The 25971-nt window shown below is 38.8% G+C and overlaps 1 protein-coding gene and 1 pseudogene across 3 annotated transcripts in view; one reads left to right on the top strand and one right to left on the bottom strand.

Moving 5' to 3' along the window:
- Positions 1 to 215: 215 nt before the first annotated feature.
- The window catches only part of FYCO1 (FYVE and coiled-coil domain autophagy adaptor 1), a 46621-nt gene continuing 20865 nt past the window's right edge, over positions 216 to 25971 (bottom strand). For 2 of the 3 annotated variants that reach the window (XM_005519018.3, XM_014248556.2), the window contains exons 9-19: positions 25051 to 25143; positions 23901 to 24019; positions 22845 to 23012; positions 22265 to 22414; positions 20606 to 20811; positions 20115 to 20259; positions 10736 to 10819; positions 7742 to 7837; positions 5869 to 6079; positions 4496 to 4605; positions 216 to 4052 (exon numbers count right to left, since the gene is read on the bottom strand). In XM_005519018.3, coding sequence (XP_005519075.3) covers positions 3977 to 4052; positions 4496 to 4605; positions 5869 to 6079; positions 7742 to 7837; positions 10736 to 10819; positions 20115 to 20259; positions 20606 to 20811; positions 22265 to 22414; positions 22845 to 23012; positions 23901 to 24019; positions 25051 to 25143 — 1458 coding nt within the window. In that variant the 3' untranslated portion in view covers positions 216 to 3976. The remainder of the gene's footprint in view (positions 4053 to 4495; positions 4606 to 5868; positions 6080 to 7741; positions 7838 to 10735; positions 10820 to 20114; positions 20260 to 20605; positions 20812 to 22264; positions 22415 to 22844; positions 23013 to 23900; positions 24020 to 25050; positions 25144 to 25971) is intronic. The other variant, XM_005519017.3, reaches the window with a different exon arrangement.
- LOC148185195 (C-X-C chemokine receptor type 6-like) lies at positions 14162 to 15204 on the top strand (annotated as a pseudogene).

Raw genomic sequence — 25971 nt, forward strand, 5'->3', positions numbered from 1 at the left:
GCTTTGCTGGAGCCTCTCTTACAGGGAAGCTTCTGAATGTGGAGGCAGGACTCCAGATGCTTCTGGAGATGCTCTTAAACTTCTATTAGTAATTGTAGCTTTGAAATGAGGGGATGGCACAATATAAATTTAATAAAAACCCCAAGTAAATTATACAATCATCCAATTTATCTTCCACACAAAGCTATCTCTACAAGGCAAAAAAGGGACAAATATTCACAATGATAAAGAATTTTATTCTTAAATTCCTGAGGTTAAAAAAGGAAAAAAAAAAGCATCAAGAAAAACATTCCAATGCAACCGTTTACATTTCTGTAACTGTACAGACACACGGGTATACATGATTTTTCCCATATCTGGAGCAGGAAGTTTGATGTGAATAGGGCTTGCAATTCTTTGGCAGTTAAGACCAAAAGATGCTTCTGAACAAGTTACAACCTCAGTGATTGAGCATAATTAAAACTATAGTGCAATTTCAGTTTTAGGAAAGAAGACAGGTTTTTGTAGCTTTGCTATTTTGTAACATGGTAGACTCTTGTGCAATACCTCTTTAATTTTTCATAAAGAAACATTGAGTAATGTTGAGTAAAGGAACACTGTCATTTTCTTGAAGAAACTACATTCTCTCCTTTGCATAAACCTCTTCATAACAAAAAATCTTACCCTCCATATCTCCTTTCCCTTTCCAGCACCCAGAAAAACATCTCATTGTTTATGCTGATCACAATGTATAATCTTTGTCCTATGAATGTGACATCTCCTTCAATTAATTTCATGATCAATTTAAAATATTTTTCTCTTTATTGCATTGTTACAGATAATAAAAAGCCCACTTCAACAAACCACCTGAGCACCTATAAATAAATGGATTTTTCAGTATTGCTGGAATAACTCACATGAACAAGCATTTTATGAATGGAAGAATGAGGTGCTTGAATGAAATAATCTCTTGCCTGCCCTTGTGCAAAGTTCTTTATTGGGTTTCCATGATTCCAGTAATGAACTCTCTGGGACATTTAAACAAAAGGTCTCTACTAATGTCAGGTTCTTTGCTGTCTCTGCACAGCCTCTTCCAGCTGTTATGATGGGATTACTGCTCCTGGGAAGCTTCTTTGAACAGCTGTATTCCTGTCCATTGGCACCTTACCAGCCTGATATTTCATAATTTGAAACTTTTCCTCCTTAAGTACTGTCTTTGGTCAGAATCAAACATTTTCTTTTCATCTTTAAACTACAGGTTCTGACTCTCACTCTTAGTCGTCCTTCAAAGAGAGGGAAACAAAAAAAAAGCCGTAAAATTACTCTCAAAGGACAGGAAAACCTGAAGAAAAGGGACCATAAAGACTCAAATGCTAAATGAGAATCCAGTGGATTTACTCTTCTTCTCCCAAACATAGGCTTCAGCAGTCTCAGGACTGTCTACATGAGAGACCTCCAGGGAAACATCTGGCTTACTACATGGAGACAATAATTTTAAGAGCTACATGAATAGGGGCTTAAATATATTTGCCACAGGATAAAAATTTTAAAGAACTTTTAAAAGTTTTTAAAGAACTTTTAAAAAAAAAATTAAAGAAGATGTGTAGAGGAAATCAAGAGGCAAGGCTGTCAAATTATTTTTAGTAGAGAGACTTCAAATACTTTTTAACAGAGATGTCATATTTTGCTGAAGATACTTGACAGTGTCCCTTTACCTTACATTTGGCATTTTAAGAAGTATAATCCCAGTAAAATTAGTATTCTAAGTAAACAACAGCAAAATGTTTTTAAAAACCACACCTAAAAGCTTAAAAGAATACTGCAGCAGACTTCAGTAATAGCTCAGTGAAATTGCATAGTATATGGTACATAGTACTCCATTCTTAAGCAATAAATAATCTCTCCTTGCCCAATTAAATATAAAACATAGCTTCAAGACTGAAATATGCTGTAATTCATGAACCAATTGAGGCCATTTATTGCTCACGTCAGTCTCTCATCCATCTCATTTTCATGCACACAACCAGGTCAGGGCTTAACCACAGTGCAGCCTTCAGGAGTTTGCACCTTCCACTGACCACTCTGCCTGGCAGAGGGTTGGGAGCACACCACCACCATGGGGAAAAAGGCAGCTGATGGCAAGGGAAAGCTATCGATGAGCCAGAGACCTAAATCCTAGGTGCTCCATGAAAAGTAGTCATTCTTTCACAATATTTTGAAGATTACTGTATTACACAACAACTGGAAAAAATTATGAGCAACCTTTAACTGCAATTATTTTCTTTTCTATGACCAAAAAATTCGCTCTGCCTCAGCTGCTCCTATGTAAATGTCCAACACTTAGTTTGTGATCTCCACCTTTTAAACAACCAGTCTTTTGGAGTGGGAGATCCCTTACAGGTATTGGATTGGACCAGCAAAACATAAAAAACACCAGCTTGGCCTCTCCTGACCACCTTCCCTAGCTGAGCTCATTCCTCCAATTCCCTCTCCTTGCTTTTACATTTACAACTTTGCCCCTTTCATCTCCCTAAACCATTTGCTTCAGTTTATGCTTGCCCTTTTTTCTTCTTTCCTCTTATGCTTTATTTTCTGTCTCCCACCATGACCCCTGTATGCCAGCTATAGCAGCCACAAAGTCTCTACAGGGTTCCTCACAGGTTGTGCTGGTCTTCTACCAACTGCTGCACTAAAACCCTCCAGGTCTGAGGTTTCCTTGGGAGAACAGTAACATGAAAAATCAGACACACATAAATTATGAGGAGAGCTGGTTGGGAGAAAGAACTTTTCTTCTTTCTCCTGCCAAATATTTTGCCATTCTACTGGAAGACAGGGTTTTTTTATATAGAAAAATCCACTTTCAGGTATTTTGATAAAAAGCTGAAATTCTATCCAGAAAGTAGATGGTTTGCATAGAAATTTTCTATGAGTGAGAACCCAGTCTTCCCTTAAAAGGCAGTGTAAACAGCCCCCAAATCTGAGATGGAAAGTTAGCAGTTGGATCAGGCAACTGCAAAGCTTAGGAAAGGGACAGAATACACAAACACCACAGGGTGGAGAGCTCACCAGGCTTGATATGTATTCCATTTTGGATGGATGTTTTGAGACTGTTCAAACATTACTGCCGCCTTCCACATGGTCTAGAGAGAGACACGCTGCTGATCTCCTCAGAAACTGTGCTTTCCTGTGAATGCTGATGACTAAGGTGCTAAGGCAGGAAAAAGGAATGTTCCTCTTCTCAATATCACCCAGTGAGCAGTACTTTATTCCACAGGGGATGTTCTGCATTCTGCCACTGGTGCTCACCACAGGAACTGGGTTCCATGGGCCAACATTCAGAGTACAGTGAGCCAAAGTGAAAAGAGTTGCTGCTTTGTGTTTATTATTTTCTAACTGGTATTCTGTGCCAAAGCATTGGAAACAGCCAGTTAAGACTTACCAAATCTTAGCCCAAAATGTATAAAACTCCTATGGTATGCTGCTTATAATACTTGGAAAAGATAAAAATATGCCAGATGGATTACAACATTTGCCTATGAAGACTGAAGTATTGCGTAATTGCTGCTCTGACTGTAAGAGCAGTACAGCAGAACAGAGCTGGTTATGTTTATACCTCAGTGAAGAGGTCAAAAATAGGCATTTTTCTTTAAATTTCCTTTTGAAGAATATTTTTGGAAGAAAAATAGCTCAATTTTCAGCAGAGAATTTCAGTTTACATTTAGATACCCCCAGACTTATTTTTCTCCCCACTGAAAAAAAATTATTATTGTTGACCTGTTAAACCAAACAACATGGCTTTTCAGCAATCTGTACACAGTACAGAACCATTAGTGTTCCCAAAAAGGCTTCCATTTTTAGTGTACACATCTGCTCTTAAGTGCATTAGAACTATTGCATAGTTTCAAAGTCTTCAAACACAGTGGCAATCAGAATGCTTACACATGTACATAAATAATAGCATATCTTAAAAATTTAAAAATACACAGTATAGTAAAGGCTATGGGAAATCACTTCCATCATAGATAACAGGTCGCTCAACAGCCAAGTGATAAAACACTCTTTTTGAGATAAACCTGTCAAGGAAAAAAAGAGAACAAAAAGATCATGTTAGCTGAAGCCAAGAAGAAAGGAAGCCTTAAAAATGTACTCAGTCTTTTAGTTTACACTTGGGCAAAAAATTCACTGCTGTCAAAAAGAAGTAGGCCTGCACCTGTGCCATCAGGTCTGTTCTTTAAAAGATGACAATCCTGAGTAAATTGTCTTAGAATGAGTCACAAATTACTTGCTTAATTCTGTTAACCCTCCTAGAGGTTCAGAAAGAAGAGTGGAATTCTGCTGTGGGTGTAGAAAAAAAAAACCAAACAAGAACAAGAACCAAAACTCAGTCTTGAACACCTCTTGGCAAGTGAGGAAGAATTTCTTATATTTCTGAATGGCAGAACAATGGTACATCTGATCAGTTCCACAATCTGTAACACCAAGCTTATTTTACCTTTTATACCTAGCTAGGACCTACCTAGAGAACGTGTTGTCAAATATCAGGGTGTAGATTCCAGCATTTCTGACTTTCACCTGTCCTCTGATAGTTTCCTTATGAGAGTTGCAGCGAGTCATAGGGATAAGAACCTGGAATTCAATACAAATCAAAATGAAGTTTGCTATTTGCCCTGTAAATTGGCATTTTCTTTCAGAAAACCTTGACTTCAGCCACTTTGAAACTCCCAAAGAGCATCTATGCCTGCAAAATTGATTACTCTAACTGAATGGCATTAAAAACTTACCCAAACTAAAATCTCACAGTGAGACACCTGTTTTCCTTTGATTATATCTTTACAGCACTAACCTGTAGCTATTCATCTCTGCTTTATAGATAGAAACATATCCTGAACCTTTAAGCGTTAGTCTAAGAAACTTTAGTAACTTTAGCAAGTGGTACCTTAAATCCATATATCCAAGAGCAGGATTTAGCTAAATATATATTTTAATATGTTTTTTATACTCTCTGTGTTATAAAATAAGCTTTTTCAGCAAATCTTAATTGTTTATCTGAGCTTACAGCAAAAGTGTGTGTCTTGTTATAAAACCCTAGCACACCTGTCAGAAGAGCAGCTGACATAGATCAAGGATGACTCTATAAAACAAAGCTTTACCAAATAAATATATCAAGACAAAAGCAGCATTCAAACTTCATTCAGTTTTCAGATTAAGATAAAGAGATATTTTACATGGAGTTAAGAACCATGCAGTGAATTAGCACAAGCTATATAAATGTCTTATTCCTCCAGTAAATCACAGCCGCAGAGTTCACCCTACCATGGTGGATTAAACCAACAGCTGTCTTTCCTTCAGCAAAACTGCAATTAGTTGAGTAAAATATATTCACTTAATCTGTAATCCTCATGAAATATGGACAGCACATATAAAACTAGGTACCTTGGACACTGGCAAAGAGATTTTGTACACCATCAAGACACTTAAGTATATGCTTTGTTTTAAGAAATGTAGGTAAACCAAGAAATTTATGTTTCCCTGTGGCTTCTGCTCAAGAGCCTGGCAAAAACAGCCGTAAAGATTTTTACAAACTAAGTGAAATTGAGAAAAAAAAAAAAGAATTTTGCAGATTTGGACATTTAATTTTGCTTAATAATTCTGGGTGAAATTCAGATGCAACCAATGGAAGCTACAGCACTTTTCAACTCAACTTTCGCAGGCAACATTAAAGATGTAGCTTTGCCTTTAGCAGAACTGCAGCTTAACTGGAGAAACAAATCCTTAACGCAGTAGCAACTGGCATTCTGGTGAAGACCTAGCAATACTTGTCAATTGCTGTAGGCTGGATGAGTGTAGAGCAACACAACCTCTAAGGAAGTAAGGAGACAAAGGCCTTACTTTGCACTGATCCAGTGGTGTGTCTTCGGACTCTTGGTAGACAACGCTGAAGGATATGCTTTTGGGGTCTGATGAGAAGATCCAGCTAATTGTTAGTCCCATCTCTGTAACAGTGATGGGAATGATACTGTAGGTGCTGGATTTGATGAACAGTTCTCTGTTGCTTTCTCCAAAATTCATGATCTCTTCTACTGTAAGAGGTAATTTCATCCTGTGAGGGAGTAATATATGATTACTTGAAGAGATCCAATCCACTTACTCAGAAAAAACCACTAATCATTGATTTTTATTTTCCATCTATTTCAGGTAGACTCCACAGCATATTTGGGGCAGGTCCACAAGATGCATGAAAATTCAGCCTCAGGTGAAGGTAAAAACTATGAAAAAGCTATCTGATATTAAGCACCTTCACTGCTCTGGCATAAGTGGATTTTGTTCACTTATTTATTTCATTTCATCTCATCTAAAGAAAACCAGTGCTGGAATAAAGGTTTTAGACTTACGACAAATAAAAAAGGAGTGCTGCCCTCTACTGTTTTTTTTTAACAAAAAGAAAGTTACCTTGCTTATTCACCTTCCTAGGTGAATATAAAAATTTGCATAGGAAACAGGAGGATCAGGAGTACAGAGGGCACAGGTGGATGGAAAGTGAGCAGCAGCTCTGTTCTGAAGTACTTAACGCTACATCTGGGTCTATTTAACCCAACCAAGCTGCAAAAAAACTGTATCAAAATGCTGCCTGTTAAAAATGAAGTTCTTAGCATCTAGATGATGCAGTCCTACAACATTAGATGAGCTGACTTCATTCTGGTATCTATTTAAGACTGTGAAATGCGAGGCCCTGAAGCAGGAGAACACTGGTTACTTTCTTCAGGGGAAACCTGAAGTTTCCTATTTCTAAGATCCGTGGGATCTCACCTACATTACCCCAACTGAAACTAATCTCATCTGTCACTCTTCAGGCCAAATAAACTGTTTGCAAATCAATGAGAACAGAGTAAGCCACAATCCTGTCATGTCTAGGTGACCTTTGATTTTAATAAACTAAATATTATTCTAAGTTTTGCCTTACAGCGCAGCTATGATTCTAGTTACTGCTTCATTTACCTGGATCTCTGAACAGCAGCAACAAGGTTGAAACATGGACTGATTAATCTCCTTGCAGTCAAAAGTTTAAAACCTTTCCCATAACTAAGGCAAAATTTCAAAGCTAGGTTTAAGGGGACAATGAGCAAAGGTGAATTTCTCTAAGTCATGTGCATTTCCACACATTGGATTCCCTTCTTGGCTGTGAAAGTGACATGCTGTATCACTACTACATGTAACTAGGAATTTCAGAGCGGGACACATGCAGAGAATTGTGCACATACAGTACACACAGAGCTTGAGCTGAGGCTTAGACAAACATTTTATGCTGTAGCATGTATCTACAAGGCAAAACAGATTCTGGGAAGCCACCAATAAATAACAGATACATACTCCAAAAAGCCATAAATTCCCCTCCCTTTGGCAAAGGTCCAACTAGAGCTGCATTCCCTGACTTGCCCTTGCAGTTTCCTGCAGAGACTGCACAGCCTTCTCTCTAAACCCCCTTTGTGTTGATAGTAAGTCCTGCAATAAAAATAGGAAATGTGATGTGGACCTACATATTTTCTTCTTCTTCTTCCCCAGTTTCACTGAAGTTTTCTAAGACTGAAGAGAGAGGACTTGGCTCATTGCTGCTTCTCTGCATGGTTGAGTTACAGCCTCTCATCCTCCTCAGACCAAATTCTACTGTGGGACACAAGTGAGCAGCTCTTCCAGGAGCCTGATAACTGGTATCTGAGCTCAGCCTTTATGCTTTTACCTATAGCAATGAAATTGTTCTGCTTACATAATTTCTCCTGACTTCAGCAAGCATATCTCAGCATCTTGAGCAACTTGCCAGTCTTCAGATTCATCAAAGGTTGAAGAATTACACGTGCTGTTTCTAGAACAAGGAAAAGAAAGAAAATCATGAGTCTCTGAGTAGTATGTAATGGAATACGGTCTGCATGGTGATGCCTTCCTAAAATAGAAATGTTTTGATAGTCCTGATACCAATTTCTAGGATTCTTACTTGACACATTCAAGTGACAAAACTGGGCAAAACTGCAGCCTCCTTCTGCTCACCACCGTACACAAACGTAAAACTGTTCCTATCTTGGTTTCATGAGCTCTATATATATATATATATATATATATATATGCCCAGAAAATCTCTTCTGCAATCATAACATAAATTTCTTATTGAGATGATGACGGGTTTTGAAGATTCTCTGGCAGGTGGGAACTTGAGGAGTAGACACAAGCAAAACAGTCTGCACCTGTCCCTTAAACAAAGTTTGCAAAAGGATAAAAAGGACTAAATCTCCCTGGATTTAATCTAGGAGGTGTTTTACAGACATATTATCCAGTTCCTTACTCTGACAATTTTACACAGAACATCTTTTATTGCTGTAGAATTGCTATGATGTGTCTTTGTACAAAAGCCACTGTATGATCAAACACAAATACACCAAATATACTGCTACAAGATGACAAAGCAAGATGTTTCCTCCACACCATGATGTGTCCCAGTGAACAGTGAAATAGAGGGAAGAAAGAACCTGCTATCCACTCCTTACCTCAGAAAAGGCGTATGCTCTGGGTGAACACTGGAGTAGCACCAGGTATGAATTACAGGGCTGGACACAGAGAAGGATGAGTTTGAGAGTCAGGAAACAAACACTGGTAGTTTCCAAGTAAGTTAGAGCTTCTCTGACTTATTTTGTTTCTCTGCATTCCAGCAGTTTGAGACAATTAAGCTGTTGTTCCCAGAAAAAAATGCCAAGGACTCTTATTTACAGGGAACCAGCTGGTTGGTTCCTTCCAAAAACTAGTGGAATCTAGTAAAATGCAATACCATATGTGCTTCTGAACCATCAAGCGTAGCAATGCCACAAGAGAGCATGATTGCCAGACTTGCTGTAGACCAATTCTCAAAACCAATGCACAGTTTGGTATTTTCTTTTAAATCCAATGGGACATTGCTCTATAAGCAACACTGCTGAGCAGAAGAGCAGGAGAAAATATCTCCTTCAGGCTGTCATGTGCAGCATCTGAATATACTGTGTCAACACACGCAATCACATGTCAGTTTAGTGCAGTGACATAATTGTTTGGAACCAGGACAAATTTACTGTTATGACTGCAAATTAAACTGAACCCACTATCTATACATTTCCTGAACTGTTATCTCAATATTCCTATTCTTTTATTCTTGCAGCTTCTTGAGTAACTCTTGATTTCTTTAGAGTCACACCACTACTGTTAATACCCTAAAGAGACAGCTGGGATGTGCATGGGAGATTCAAAGCTGTAATTAAGTGCCAAAATCTGAGCTGTAACCAGACACTAGGAATGTAGGAATGAAGTACTTACTATGTGTTGGTCCATAAATGTTAGTACAACATCTGTGCAAATACTTACTGATACAAATAATTTCATTGTTACATCATCTTTATACAACCTGATAAGAAAACTGATTCTGAAAAAATAAACAACCAAAACAACAAACTAAAAAACTAAACTATAGCTTGTAAACCTACATATAGCTTTATATACATAGCTTGTATATTTTGCTTGCACAGTAGGAACAGCAACCGGCTTCATGCTGTGATCCACACAAGTCTCCCATCTCACTAAGTTAGCTACACAGCTTGAATTTCACAGCCTTGAATTCATGCAGAGCAAGAGAACTACACAATTACAGGCTTTCCAGAAGTGTCAAACTCCATGATGTACTACACAATGCCATTAGAGTTCTTTATTTAATCCATTAACTTCACCTTTCATTTGGAAACCTGAAATGTAAATTGAATTGCAGGACCAATATATGTTCCATGTTCTCCTCTAACACATGATGTTCCTTATTCCAGTTGCTGCAACCCAGGACATGGTTAGGTGGTTAGCTTGTCACTTGGCTGTTCCAACCAATACATTCACCACACATCTAAGGCTAAGGGAATGCTAAGTCTCCTAATTTGTGTATTAAATCAAAGTGCCTTATAATCACAAAGAAAATCCTCTTTCTCTTTACGATATCTCACTAAGTCTAACAGTCTAAACTAAGGTCTTGTGGGCTATAATATAAGAAACAGTATCATGATTTAACTGGAACATTTTTCCCCTGACAGGAGAATTCATTCTTGCATGACCCATTCACCTTTTGTGTCAGCACTAAGGATTCTGCAGCTTGCCAGGTCCCCAGATTATGAATATGCATCCTCTGGAATATCTATTTAAACAGTCTGTATTGTTTCCCTTCTTTTTCTTTTTAAAAGTGAAATGAAGTGGGGCTAAAAGCAGAAAGAACTAAAACATGGAAAAGACGCTAGAGCAAGAAGAGGACAGTTCTGATTCTGCAAAGCCTCAAGACAGATTGTTGGAAGCTGATAGAGCATTTTGAGTAATTATTGCTTCATGTTTGTCTTGTTCTTATGCACTTCCTCAGGCACCTGCTGTTGGTCACTGTCCCTAAACTGGATGGTCTGGTGCTGTGTGCCTGTTCTTACACATGGAAAGCATTTCTTACAAATGATACTAAAAATACTGTGGCTAGCATCATAAATGGCTTGGTGAGTTAAAGGTTATAAGTCACTTTTAGAATTAAACCTGAAAAAAAGCTGGTTCAAATCTGGACTCAGCAATTTTCTGTTTTCATAAACATCTGAGCTCTGACAGCTGTAGCTACATGTCTGAGCTGTCAGCTTCATGCAGCTGAGCAGTGAAATCCCAGAAGCCATCTGCCTGTCAGCAGTGCAATAATTTCTGGAGAGAACTTCTGTCATCCAGGTGAGAGTCTTACCGAATTGTGTGAAAGGCAGAAACCTGAAACGGAGACTGGAGGCTGTACAGAGCCCCTAACAGCTGCTTAGCCCAGCAAACACATCTGAAAATGCAAAGAAACAATCAAAGGCATTATGCTGAAGTGCACCAATGATTCCCTGTGCCTGCTGTTATCTAGCAGTTCAGACCCACCCCAGGCACCCTTCGTTATTAACCTTCCTCTCCAACCCAACAAAGAGCAGCAAAAATAGAAAGAGGACAGTAAAGGATCAGACAAAAGGATACCACAGATGGTCCTTGACATGGGCAAGAAAAGAGGCATGATCTGGGATGGAGCAAGGGGGATAGAGAGCTCACTGAGTTTTTAACTGGGTGCAAGACAGTGTCTTGCATGAAGGTGTATGGGTGGGAAAGGGATGGAAGTGTTATGGGAAAACCCTGACATGCATTGAGATGGGAAAGCATCACACAGACAAGTGCAATACTACACAAAAGAAGATGGATGGACATGAACATGATCCATCACTGTGTGCTATGTGTGAGCTGCTTACTGCTATAAAGGAAATCCCAGCTATTTCTTAAAAAACTATGACTTATCTATGCTACATCCTGTATGAAACAAAGAAAAACAACCAATAAACAGTACAAAAGGAATCCCCAGCCTTAAAACTGGTTACACTATCTTCAAGACAAGAGACAATACAGAGAAAGCAAGCTAGGGAAACAATCATGACAAAGGAGTACTTCTGTGCTCCAGGGGACAATTGTGGGAAATGGAAAAATGGAAAATTGGAAAATTCCACAGATGCTGAAGGGTTCAATTTGCAGCCTTGGAAAGAGCTTGGGTTAATGTAATGATGAAAGTACACAGACATTAAATAGAAAAATTATAAACTTATGTTCCTATAATTGTCTGTAAGAATATGCCTTGAGTAAGTAAGAAATTGTATTAGGTAAAATAGTGAGAAGTTTAAGCTATAAGAATATGACTTAAAGGGTAGGCTAAGGATCTAGAAGTCATAATCTTAGAGGTGTGTGTGGGTACTTGACCTATCAGTACACAGTGCAGCAAAATTAGGCAAAGGTGATAGGTTAAGTAGAAACAAGTTTTGTGTTAACTGTCTATTGGATCAAAATGTTATATATTGTTGTGTGAAGAAGAAACCTGTGACTACCTTAAGCTATGGCTGACTTGTTGCTTCTCTCCAAATCTCACACCTTTGAGACTGGAATCTTATCTGGCTTACTTAAGCAATAAATCATCTTAAATAGCACGGTGGTCCCATCCCTTGTTTTTCATCGCAACAGACAATGTGCAAAATAATTTTGTTGCTGTTGTTGTAGCATTGTGTCAGGGAAGAGGTTTGGCAAAGGCTCTGAGATGAAGACACTTTCAAACACTGCATTTGCAAAACGTTCAAGCAATTAGGGATTATCAGGGTGCTTTCAAATCTCCTTCCCAGCAGGAGGCAGCAAACAGACGACTGGATATCAACATTAAAAATACTGACAAGCTGCTGCCAGTATAGCCCAAATACTGCAGCCTGTAGGTCATCAAGGCTACAGACATCTCTGTGGGTAACACTAGTTAAGATACCTTTGAATTTTTTTTTCACACAGTTCTTTAGAGGCTATTAAGGGAAACTGAGGCAGAATTATAGGAGAGATATAGCAGAAGCAGTTTCCTGAGTTTACACCAGTATCCACTATGAGCCCCTGGTCCTTCCAGCAGAGCTGATGCCCAGCCCTCCCTGCCCAGCCTATACCTCCACAGAGGCTGCTCCATCCCAGAGCCTGCAGGTTCTCTGCAGCCAGGATTGTTTCTGCACCTTCATAGCTTTACAATCAAATGTTCTTCAGACTGACCCATCCAGGAGTAATAGCTACTCCCTCAGCCCACTCACTTTATAGGTGATAAATTCACACAACCCATATGTTAGCACACAGCTTAGCTACTGCTGTGTCACCCTCATACCTTATTCTGCATCTGAAAATAACTGATAAAAGCAGATGGTTATCACAACCTATTGCTCCCCTGTTTGACAGGAACAGTTTGTGAATATTTAGCACCTTGCTCCCAGTTTGTTTCTTAGAGGCAAAGAAATTGCTATCACATGCAATGAACCACAAGGGAGAACTCAGTTTTTAAAGAGTTACACAGCCTTACATTTCTTGTGTCAGTAGTGTTCTTTCAATAAATGGTGCTACAGATATAAGTCAAATTTGGTGCTGTTTTTCTTTACACACATTTGCAGGTACCAAACTCAAGTAGTCAGAGATATAAGCTCACTTCTCTACAAGCCAGAGTCCCAGAAGCACTCCAGCTATGGTAGCACAGGCTGCTGCAAAGATCTGCCTGCATGGGCTCATTTTTCTCAATTGTGTTTCCCTCTCTTGCAAAACCAAGGGACACTCAAACTGCTGTACATTAGAACTCACCGGGTAAGGCCTTTCAGCCAATCTTAAGGATTCAGAGGTGAGTTCTGCTAATCTTGTGCTTAGTAATATCTTGTAGTAGGATTAATCTCACAGAAACATGGTTTTTGTAGCTCAATAGAGGGCATTCAGCTCTTGGGATAAATCTTTGAAAAGCCAATAAACCTATCTCACAAAAGACTTAATTTACCAGATGAACAGCTTGCAAAGATCACTAGTCTTGGGGCTGTTTTGGGGCTGTTACTTTTATATGCTGACAACAGCCCTGACTGCAGGGCTGCTGAGTTAAGGAGAGGCCTAAGGAGTTAAGCTTCTCCTTAACTTGGAGAGCTGACACTGGAAAACTCCATCAACACTTGAGATGGAGTGTGATGGAAGGGGCTGACAGAGAATTGGCCACTCCTCCCCTGACAGTAATACAAATGTAGTACATTAATAAAAATCCTCCATGTTTCAGTGAGTTGCTTTAAATGGGGAAAGAAAGAAGTGCTGTCATCTGATAATGTGACTGACATCTAAAGAGCAAGATGAGGCTCAACTGAACCACAAGTTCTGAAGTACTCATTGAGACTCAAACTCTGCCTTTTGGGACAAGTCCAATCCAAGTCAAACATCTCTGATGCTCAGAAGCTGCAACCTGAGCCTAACTGGTAAATTTGGCAAAACAAATTTTATTTCTCTCATGGGTTTCCCCAGAAACCCTCAATCCAAGCGCTAAGCGCTAAATCACTGATGTATTAGAAAGCTTAATCCCTATGCTGTTTTCAGAAGCCTCTTGGGAATTGTCTTTTGAGTATGTTTTGAGTCCCCATCAGTATAAATCTGGTAATAAATCCACCAGCTGTTGTGGGTCTTGACTGTCAAGACAATCCTCTTCAGCAAATAAAAGGATTTGCTTTTGTCTGTCATGGATGCTTTACTACAGCTCTTATCTGTTAGCATTTAGGATTTTGTCTGTCTCCTGGATGCATTAGGATTTAATTATTTGCTGACTAAAAAAAATCTCAATATGTTTCCTTCCCAGCTGCCTTTAAAAGAAGGCAACATAGCAACTACAGATACTGCTAACCTCTATTATAACTTCTCCATCACTGATCCCTATGAAAACAGAAATGAGAATTTTCATATTAACAAAAATTATGTATTTTATTGTTTTCATCCTTGGCCTAGCAGGAAATGCACCAGTCTTTGTCATACTGAAGTTTCTACATGAAACTGAAGACATTGACAGAAACTGACAGTACTTTTGCTGAACATGGCTATAGCTGACTGGGTTTTCCTTCGGCTGCTGCCTCTCTGGGCACACTCTGCTGCTTGGGAGTGGACTTCAGGCACTGTGGAATGTCATATTATATGGGGCTTGTATAAATTTCAGTGTTAACTCTAATGTCTATCACTTTTGACCAGCTTATTGCTGTTGCTTTTGCCACCAAAGCAAATGTGTCAAACCAAATGAATGACATGTGCAAATTATCTCTGTCTTGATCTGTGTGATCTCACAAGCATTTGCTGCATCACACTTTGTTTTTTGGGAGGTATTAATTTTGATAAGGCAATATATCAGGAAGAATAACCAAACTATCACACAGAACTGGTTCTTGAAGTGATTCAAGTAACTCTTGCTTATTTTATTCCCATGCTAGCCATGATCATCTGCTACTCACTAATTATTAAAACCTTACTGTGTGCTGAAAGTCTTCAAAAGAACAAATCTATAAAAATATTTTCTGTATTTGTCCTGTTTATTCTTATCCAGATACCCTATACTTTCTTCAGATTGATAAAGATCATTGACTGGAGCTTTAAATTGAAGAGCAGCTTTAAATATGCAATTACCATAACAAAAGCTCCTGCTTATTTTTATGGGTGTCTTAACCCTCTATTTCTTCATAGGAATGAAAATCAAGATGTACTAGCACAAAATTATTAAAAAAATCAAGATGTGCCAAATAGCAAGTTACAGCTCAACAGTGGCAAACCACCAAAGAGGAAGACTCTAAATCTTTTACTGCTTTATATAGTGCAGATGCCACAAGCATGTACCTACTATAAAACTGCCTAGAAAATCTGGCAACTATTTCTTAGCTTCTTTTTTTCTGTTTGCTTTGTTTGTAAATACTGATGTAGGGAGCCTGAGTGAAAGAGGAAATACAGTACCATTAGTAAAAACACTATCATCAGCTTAGAACCAACCTCTTTTCATCATGATACTTCACTGCTTCCTGCTTTTTCAGTCCAAACTGGTAACTGAGTTAATAGTGCAGAAGATCTTCAAGAAGTATGAAAAAAATGAGATAAAACTCCACTTTTCATGACATAAAGGTAACTTGAATTTCCTGACTCCCAAACTTCTGGTCTGCTGTTTTTCTATGAATGGTGTTGGTTTATGAAAGCTTTTATGAGTTGTTTCAAATACATTACATGTTTTAGTTCTGCCCATTCATTTAATGAGAAATGCTGGATTAAAAACATATATATTTCAATCTTCACGCTGGGTTTCATGTGTGGTTTGGTTTTTCTAGATGTTTTGGGGTTTTTTTTCCATCTAGGACAAGGTCTATGCACAAAATCCTTTTGCATTCATCTAAAATTTCTGCCAGAAAGCAGCATTTTAATCTGCCTTTCATCTAATATCAGGTTCACGGTCTGAATGTCCCATACACATCTTTGTATCTTATATCTGATAAGAGAGCTCACGTTGCCAGATTACCAGGCCCCATGTAAACACCAGAGATATCATATCTCACACACATGGATTCCAACACAGAGCAGTGTTCCTGTACACACAGACTCTAACACCCCAATTCCCCACACATTCTTTGCATCATGACATCTTCCCAATCTCTTTTTCCTGGCACCTTGGTTCCCTTGTAATGAAACTGTGGTTTTCCAACCTTGTTCCACCAGTTCTCCCTTTCAACCTCTGGTCTTTTCAACCTCCCAATTGGAGGCAAAAAGATGTGCAGGGGGCAGAAAAGTGTGCAAAATCTCTTGCAGAAAGTAGTAGAACAGGGGTGGAGACTGGAATAGGGAAAAGGAAGAAGGTATGTTGCACAAGAGCAAAGGGAAGACTTTATGCAGCTGTGGGCTGCTTGTAATAAAGGTAAGGTTGGGTCTGGCCCAAAGTATTACAGCTTTGAAATACCAATTTTAACTGCTTCAAACCATTCTTGCAAAAAAAACCCTCTCTGGATGTTCCTTCACTCCCCATTAATACCCAGGCCTTCCTATCAGAGCACTGCAACTCAGAGGAACCTGACCCTTTCTGGCAGCAGCGTGCCATCCCACCACTTTCCCCTTTAGGAAACACCTGCTTAGGCAATCCTTGTTTCTCTTGATTCTGCCACAGTGAAATATCCCTAAAAACAAAGCTACAAAGGAATGTGGTGTGACTACATGTGGAAAGATGCCATTTCAACACACAACTGCAATGCAGGTTTTGCCAGCATAGGGTGGCAAGAGATGCTCCTGTTCCCTGTCCTTCCTGGCTGGTTCTGTACTGAGCAGGGAGTGCTTCAGACCACGTTCACTTCCCCCTTTTGCCTACACTGCACCCTGCCCGGCCACATGAGTTGTAATTAGGTCAGCAAAGAGTGTTATGACTCATCAAGGAAAAAAAAAAAATAATCCAAACCAAAGCAACCACTGCACTGAAAGGCTGAGATGTTTTTCTACCACTACCAAGGTATGAATAAACTCTTTGTTGCTGTACCAGGATAGTTGCAACTTTGGGTTTTTTTTACTCTTCTGCTGTCTGTGATCTTGATTTTGCTGCTGCAATATTTATTGCAGGCATGCTATGCCTACAACACATAAAAATGGAAACACAGTGCTCTAGTTTATCCCGGGGCTCTTTGTTTTAGAACACAGTATGAAAATATGAATGGTTTAGAAATAAGAGTTTAAAAATACAACACTTCAAAAGAAAACCCATGAGCCTTGAAGTAGCAGGATGTATCAAAATTGCACAATTAATCTCAGCTTCTCACACTTAAGATTTTGACCAGGTTGGTCCAAACACACATAACAAACCTGAAAGATGAAGTAACTGCTGCTTAATCCTAACCTCTAGGAAAGAGCTACTTCAAGGTCAGACAGAGTTATGGTGGTACAATCATCTCTCTTATCCTGCCACATACCTCTGCAGTTGATGACTAAGGTGAGTTTTAAGTGATTCTCAACTGGCCTGTACCAATAAAGGCAGCCTCTCAAAATTTGCTATTATGAAATAATTTTGTTGTAATTGTTTCATGTCACTTCAAGGAAAGAACAGTGTCAGGGCTTAGTGAAGAGACCAAGTGAAAAAAAGAGTAAAAGTACAGTAGGCACCAAAAGGGGGACAAATAGGAACAGGAATGTCCTTTGAAGATAATTCACTGCTTTGAGAACCAACTTGCATTTTCAGTCCAGCAAGGACTCACACACAGTATTCTAGGTACAGTCAGTGTGAAAATATCTGCTGTCAGCCAGAGTTAGGTCATAAGAAACTATGTCAACAGGGCATGTCAATTGCTGATCTTCTACTTGGACAGAAAGCCCGACTCCTCTTGCCTCTTGTGGCTGCTCATCTCCTTCATTTTTAGAGCACCACCAGCTGGTTCAAATTTCTGGCAAAACCAAAATAGCTTGGATTATTTTCAGCAAATCTCAATAAAGAAGTTTAGCCTTGAAAACTGACTAATTTGTATGCCTTCCTCAGACCTGCATCTAGCAACCACAATCTTGGATCCTTTGTGTGTTCCCCAAACACAGTATCAAAGCAAATTACCCATTTTAATGCAAAGACAACATTATTAGAATGCCAGTGGAGACTATGTGAAGTTTTCATATAAAAATCAGGTCACATTTAGCTGGACACTTTAGAAAGAAGAATAATATAGATGATTGGTCTACATGAAGTTCAAGGTGGCCAGCCCAGTACAGCCAAGAAATCTGCAGCAATCAAACCAGTAGCTCAGAAAGTAACTGAACTGCAGGTCCTTGAAATGTGGGAGAAAACACAGGGGAAAATTTTCAGTACATCTCTCATGGGCTGCTGTCAAAGATAGGACAGAGGGTTGGCAGAACCTTTGCTTGTACTCAGTACAGTGGTTCTGGCACATTTACTCACAACCAACCAAAGTATCTCATGCTGCACTTCCTGCTCCTGTGCTAAGTGACACTGAAGCTTTGGGTACACATGTACTCCTCACCACAGAAACAAGTGAGAAAACACAGTCAGCTCTGTGCCCTGCTATTTTTCTTCAACATGCACCACAGGCACCGCACCATCATCTGACTCACTTACCAATTTCTAGATCTCTCCCATAATACAAACCCACAATCAACACAAAATGCTCAAGTCATCTGCTATGCAAGAAGGCCATTGTCTTCTCCAGTGCTCCAGCTCATGAGACCTTCAAACATTATAGGTGTCATGGGAAAGGGCAGGTGTCATTTGTGTTCTCTTCTAGGAATGTCTCAAGTTCAAAGTACAACCACAGTAGGACTCTTCCACCTGCTCATGAAACTGCTAACAAAAAGCAACAAAGGAAAAAGCACTATTTCCTGTCTCTCCTGCTTATAATCTGACAAGGGAAGCTGGACAACCTTTAAAAGTTTACATGGCGCAAGTAAGTTGTTCCATGGGTGCTTTTCAAGAATAGTATTCCCTTGTAAGTGGCAATCCTTCCTTCCTGTCTGAATACTTTGTCAGACAAGATGAATTTAGACCAATCTCGAATTTAAACAAATGGTGACCCACACTTATTTCTCTTCTCCTGGTTGTTTTCTCCAGAGCTAACTTACCTGTAATATACCTGCTGCAGAATTAATGAATTAAATGAATTAAGCATTTTAATTCATGAGCATGAATTAAAAGAAGAATTATATTTCACTTTTTTCTTCACAAAACAAACAAAAATTCCACACCACAAATTGTCCTTTTGCAAAACAATGGCAATATTAAATTTACAAGGGCAATGTGAAGCTCAGTTCATTCATGTCTGCCCAGCACATGATAAGCAGGAATATAATATTAGTGCTGACTGTACACAAAGTAGGCAGAAGACATTTAAGGTGTTTACCAAGAAACAAATATGAAGAATTTTGAATTTTTTTTTTACCAAATAAACAAGTCTGTACTATCTGTCTTCAACCCAAACTGCAAGTCATTGGGGTTTATACTGGAAATGGGTCTGCTGAGTGAAAAAGAGTCTAGGTCTGCTTTCTCAACAGCAGACTATTTACTCTGTGACTATTTTCAGTTTAGCACTGAGATTTATCCCATCTATTTTTCTGCTTGGAAGCAAAGCAAGTACATAATTTAGGTGAAATTGCTCTTTTTGTTTTTTCTTCTCAAAAGACAATGTATTTTACAGAACAGAATTATTGTAAATCATTTGAAAATATCTGAACGATAGTAAAACAATATTTTGCCTAAAAATGGATACACATTAAAGTCTAACACTACAATGTAATTTGCAAACCAAATATTCAGATGGCCTTAAATCTTTTTCATTGGCAATTTATGTAGAAATAGATGTTAAAAAAAAATGACTGAAATCTGCACTCAATCCCATTTTCTAAAGTAAGAAAAGAACTTGAGCCAGATGCAGCTACACAATTGTTCTTTTCTGTAAGCTGTCATCTGTAAGGTAGTAAGGAAGTCTACAGACACAGAGAGCCTGAATGCTGACTTTGATGATGACAGCTGGCTTGATGACAACACAGAGATGGGGCTACTCCCCTGTGTTGTAGTGAAGCACGTAGGAGAGCATGAAGTGGTTTAGATTTACTAGATTGAATGCTGACTGTGCAAAAAGACCAAAATTATCTTGTGTTGTTCTACTGAACATGTGGCCTGGGAACAGAGGTCTTCACTTTACACAGAGGTTGACTACTCTCACTGAATGGAGGAAAAAGAAGAACATTCTAAAGCAAATCCCAAGGAGTACCCTCTTTGAGAAGCAGTGTTTACTCACAGATCTGTCACACTTTGATCCAAAGAGTCTCTTTCCATCTGACTTTCATTGTGGAGAGAGTCTGATTCTTGTACTTGGCACAGCTCCTCATCAGTGATTATGTCAAAAGCTGCATCATCTGGTGGTTTAGAGGCTTCACTTGCAACTGTGCCAAAAAAAAAAAACATCCGAAGAAACATAAACACTATTAGCTGGTTGCCTGGGAAACAAACAAGCAAACCCTTAAGCGGGAAGCCTGGACCATTCCTCTTCATTGACAGAAGTATTAGATAACTATTAGAACTAATGGAAAGTCTTGGGCTGACTGACAATCATTTAATATACACAAACATTTCTCTCAATACCAATCAAATCTAGAGACATGATCAGTCCCACCCTGAAAACACTCCATGACCTCCTGCAGATCATTGGAGCCGGAAGTGACCATGTAGTTTCTTGGAGACTCGAAGAACCCTACTTATTTCTCCACAGCATGCAAACAATAAACTAACCAAAAGCCCTCTCAGATGGTGACACAGGTGATTCCAATGAAGCTGGTGATCCTTCCTGGTTGGCACTGGATCCAGAGTCATCTGTACTGTCCACAATGACTCTAGGCTTATTAAAGCAAGCTCTGCAGCAACGCTCCTTTTTTCCACCAGGCTTTGTCACCATGTAGTTGTTGCAGCAGTAGTAGCAGAAAATGCGGCCACACATTCTAGAAATGATTCAAAACCAAAGGTGTTAGAAAAGTACCACATACAGCTGGAACATATCTCCCTGACAGAGTCTGGGGCTCTCCCATAATGGTTGTGTTTTCTGCAAAAACATGAAAGCTACACCCACTGGCAGAACTCAGACCTTCAGTGCTCCTTACTGAAGTGAAGCAAGTCTTCTTGACAGGCACAGGACAGAAATTCACATTCACACTTTGCTACCTTAATAAACAGGTACAACAGAAAAAACTAAAAATACAAAAAATTAAATATAAAGATATAAAACAATCAAATGTCTACAAATATACAATGCAAATAAATAATATTTATATTAAGTACATAAAAAGAAAATTAACTTAACACTACACAGGCCAAATCTCACAGACAGGTAGAACAAAACTTGATTTGATTATATGGAGTTTAAAAACACATCTGTATGTCTCTGCTTCATACCCCTCTTCCCTTCAGAAAGGAAAAAAATCCAGTATTGTATACGTATGTGTACATTCATCCCTCCTGCCCCCTCCACTCTGAAGTCTCACAGTATTAAACTTGTCAACTACTTTTTAATGAGCATGCTGAGATTTCCATGAAGAAAATCATCCATCAGGGATGACAGCTACTCAGGAAATTTTAATGGTTTTGTTTTTCTTAATCATTTAGATAATTACTGGGTGAAGACACAAGCAGCTTTCAGAGACCTTAGCTGAAATGAGTAATTTCAAAGTTGTTACTCAAAATTACTTCATCATTCACTAATCCCTATAGAATGTTGTTTACATTCACATGAAATGGAAACAGTGTCAGTGCTTCCTTCTTTCCTCACATGAAAAATCAGTTTATGAAGATAAGGAATATTAAAGAGCCAAGCTAAACATACCACTACCCTGGACCCTGAAATGTATCCATTAAAATACTTTTAAATACTTTTAAATCTAGATTGAATAACTAATACTAACTCTAGGGGAAATAATCTAATATCCACTTTGAAAAAAAACAACAAACTACTCTGCAATAGTTAATTATCTCTGAACATAAGTAGTGTAAGAAAACAAATTTATAATGCATGCACATGCATGTTGAAACTTGTTCTGGAATACTTCCATCACAGTAGAAATGCCATTTTAGTGAATATTGTTCAGAGCATAACAGAAAAGTGCACAGTCCTTCAAAGAAACACACTATACAGGTGTGATTATCCTTGTTTCCAGAAATGAGAAACTAACAGACGCCCCAAGTCAGAGTTGCATCCAGACCTTCGTCTTAATGCATGTCAAGGGATCTTTCCAATAATGTCTTATGCCTTTTTAAGCTCATGGGGAGCTTACAAGCTCTACAATGTCATGTGTCAACAATTCTGATCAGTGAACTGTGAACATTAAGAAATATTTCCTCCACGTAGGCAATCTTACTGAGTTTTACTTTTGAACAGTGCAACACAGTTCAACAACTGACCTGCAGTGGTGTCGGCGCACCATCCATGAGAACTCTCTCTGGCAGTCCAGACAATGATTAACTTCTGTGTCCCCCTGCCACCTCTGCTCTGCACTAAGCTTCTGCTGGAACTCCAGAGCATCGGATTTTTGCCACAAAGCATCCTTATCTCTGCAGTGACACAGTTAAAAGAAAGGAAACACATAGAAGTTGTCAGTGTTGGTTTATTGTTAATCAACCTCAACTGGAATGCTGGTGAAAGCTTCACAGTAAAAATTCCTTTTCTCCTAAAATTCGGAGGAGCTTTCAGACATAAAGGTAGATCAAAAAACCTACTGAAAATTCTGCAAAGACAGGGAGAAGAACACATGCCATGCAGAGAACCACATATTTTTTTAAAACAGACAGCAAATTAAGGAGATATTATTGAGTGTTACATTTTTTGACTATATTATGGAAGCGCAAAATTTCAACTGCCAATGAATTTGTCCTTTACTTGTATCTTCAATTTGGGAATATAAGCCTGGATGACCTAAGCAGTGTCCCTGAACATCCTAAGCAAGTATTTTAATTTCTGCTTACTGTTCATTTTTATGCTAACCTGATAAGTTCTATCAAACGTTCTTCAAGGAACTGCTTGGTTCTTGTCAGGTCATCCAGTTCAGCAAATAACTTCTGGTCGCTACTATCTTTGTCTGCTGCCACCTTGCTGAGCTTCTCAGTGTAATCCAGGATCTTCTCTTTTGCTTCATCAGCTTCTTTTTGGATCCTGATTAAATACAAAGGCAATTATGAATAATTTTTAGCTCATGTAAATTTAAGTCCTCCCTGTGGAAAGAAGGGTTCCTCCACCCTGATAAACACGTCATTTCAGTGAAATTTTTCTCAGTGTGCATGTTTTTTAGAGCTAGACAGAATCTCCCCAGTTTTCTGCATCACTGAAAATGCACATAGATCCATTATCTAATAAACACAGCCAGCAACCAGCAATTTCTTGGATGCCCTGCTTATAGCAAAGCATATGATGGATACCAACTAGGAATAATACAGATGATACCAGCACAAAGATATAAAAATACATAGGCTTTGGTTAACCTATTGGACTCTGCGTGAGCCTCATGAAGATCTATTTCTGACTGCCATATTATTCACACCACACAGGCCCACATTACAGACCTTGAAAACACATCCTGAGTTAGATTACTAAAGCTGATAAAAAACCTGACCAACATGCAGGATGTGGTTGCATTCAGATAATTCTTACTGATTGCCTGAAACTTCATGAAGAGGAGAGAAAAAACAAACAGTCCAAAAGTACAAAATTTCCATTCCTTACAAAATAAACCAAATATTGTTTTAATTTTGTGCTTAACCTATAAGGTAAAAATACATTATAGAAATGTCTTTCATGAATTTATATTAGCTAAATTAACAGTACAGTAAAAACTAAACCATGCATTCACGTCTGCTGGATAATTTCCATGTTTCTCATCTGCCAATCTGATATTCCCTCCCAGTGCCCGTGTGCTATTTGTTCTATATAAATCCTGTGACATATGGTACTTCATAAACTATGACGATTTTCAATATGTTTTGATTATTGTCCCCTTGCTTGGCCTACAAAATAAAAGTTTCTGTAAAGAACCCAAACTCTCACCTTTCCACAAGTTCTCTAAGAGAAGTCACTTCCTCTTCCTTCTGCAGCCGAGCAGATTCTGATTCTGACAGCTGCTCTCTTGCTTCATCCAACTTTCTACACAAATTCGTGTTTGCAGCCTAGTAAAATGAATTACTGTATGTCCTTACATATAAAAACAAGACTTTACCATGCACAGGACAATTACCAAGACAGCTAACAATGTTTTAAAAGAATCAGGTACAGCCAAACAACTGATTAAGATATTATTGTATAAGCAGGCAGTAATTAGTTGTGTACTAGTGACTGATTACTTCTGTCACACTGAATAAGGGATACACGCTAAAATAAGACAGTGTTAAGCCTGTAATTCTTGTTAGACCATGTCAGTTGAGTTTTTGCCTCCTTATCAAGAAAAATTTTCCAAAAATAATGGCAAAAGAATACACCCTGAAAGTTTTCCACCACCTAAAAGCTTCAAATGAGAAAAATTAAATAGGAGAAAAATATTGTTCAATAAGATCATATGCAATATGAAGAACAATCGAAAACAACCCAACTTCTTTCACAGCTAGACTCTCCAGAGAAGTCTGCCAAACTTGGAGTCCTCAGGGAACATACCTAATTGCATCTAAAGGTACGTATTTCTCCTAGCAGGCAAGGCCACATCCAGTAATCTTAACTTTCTTCTTTCCAGATTCCTTACAGCTCAGTATGACCCTTCTAACTCAACTGTTTGATGAACTTATTGTAAAAATTCTGGGTTTTTTCTGGCTGGGTTATTTCTCAGCAACATCAATTCTCTAATTCAGTGCCCTTTTCAACCTGCAAATTGATGGACCTACACATGTGGCTGTACAGGAATGCAGGGCCTAAGAAAGACATATCTTAAACCCACACCCCCATTAAGAACAGAACACACACACCCAGGTCTTACATAAAATCTGACCAGCTTTCAAGGCAGGACAAATTCTAAGTGACATCATGTTTTTCATAATCTCTGCTTCAGTGGCTGTCAGATGCCCAGTATTTTGTCTGCAGCACCTTTACTTACACAAGGGCATTCTCAGACTCACAGCCAGTCATCAGAAATACTGCTTGCCTTCCCAGTTGTAACACTAATGCCTGCTGACACAAAGACCTCTGGTTTTAATTCAGATCAAGCACCTACTTGTAACTCTGTAATCTCTTCCTCCACTGCATGCTGTTGTCGCTTCTGCTCCTGAAGTTGCTCTCTTACTTTCCCACACTCCTCATTGACAGCCTGGTAGAGAGATTGAGCCAGTAGTTAATAATCCTCCAGCAGCAACCCCGTCACTTGCAAAGCTCCCAGCTGTGAATTATGAGTGCTCTTATTGCCATGCATGGGATAAATGCAGTGCCACTGGCTCATGAAAGACAGCTAAAAAAACATGCAACTCTTGGAATCAAGCAAACTCACTTTATGGTAGCACATAAACTGTGTTTTACTGTTATTTTGCATAGGCTGTTGCAATTATCAACAAAAAGAAGGTCAAACCCATGCAGTGGCATAAGCTTCCGATCAACCATCAATCTTAGACATTTTATCAGAATGGTAAAGCAAACACAATGAAATATTCAGCCTTTAGGTGTGCTGTTTCATATACACAAGGCTGACTCATGCTTTTTTGAAAGCAAAACTTTGATCTTCCCAGCTGCTACCTTGAGCAGCTGAAAGCAAAAATATATGAGGGAATTAAACGCAAAAGCAACTGGTCTCAGTTTAAGATTCCTTTCATCAAAATCAGTTCTTAGGAGCAGTGTTACAGGTGTGAGGAACAGGTCTTGTAATGTTCCTACAAAAAGAGGAAACAACCACAGCTGCGACCAGAGGGACAGCAGATGCCACCTTCAGTACCAATGTATGAAATCATTACCTTCATGAGTATTGACTTGCTTTTCTGTATCACCTGGCCTCTCCACTATACATGTCCATAAAACTCTGAAGAGTTATTTTACCTCAGATAGGCCTAGGTCATGAGCACAGAGACATTTTCAGATTCCCAAGCTAAAGCTAGTTGCATGTTAGTCTCAGAGCCTGACCCACACAAACCTCAGGATTTCATGCAGA

This window comes from Pseudopodoces humilis, chromosome 1, assembly GCF_049639895.1.
Source record: "Pseudopodoces humilis isolate 2021_Gansu_Grassland_sample_001 chromosome 1, ASM4963989v1, whole genome shotgun sequence".
NCBI classification, from domain to species: Eukaryota; Metazoa; Chordata; class Aves; order Passeriformes; family Paridae; genus Pseudopodoces; species Pseudopodoces humilis.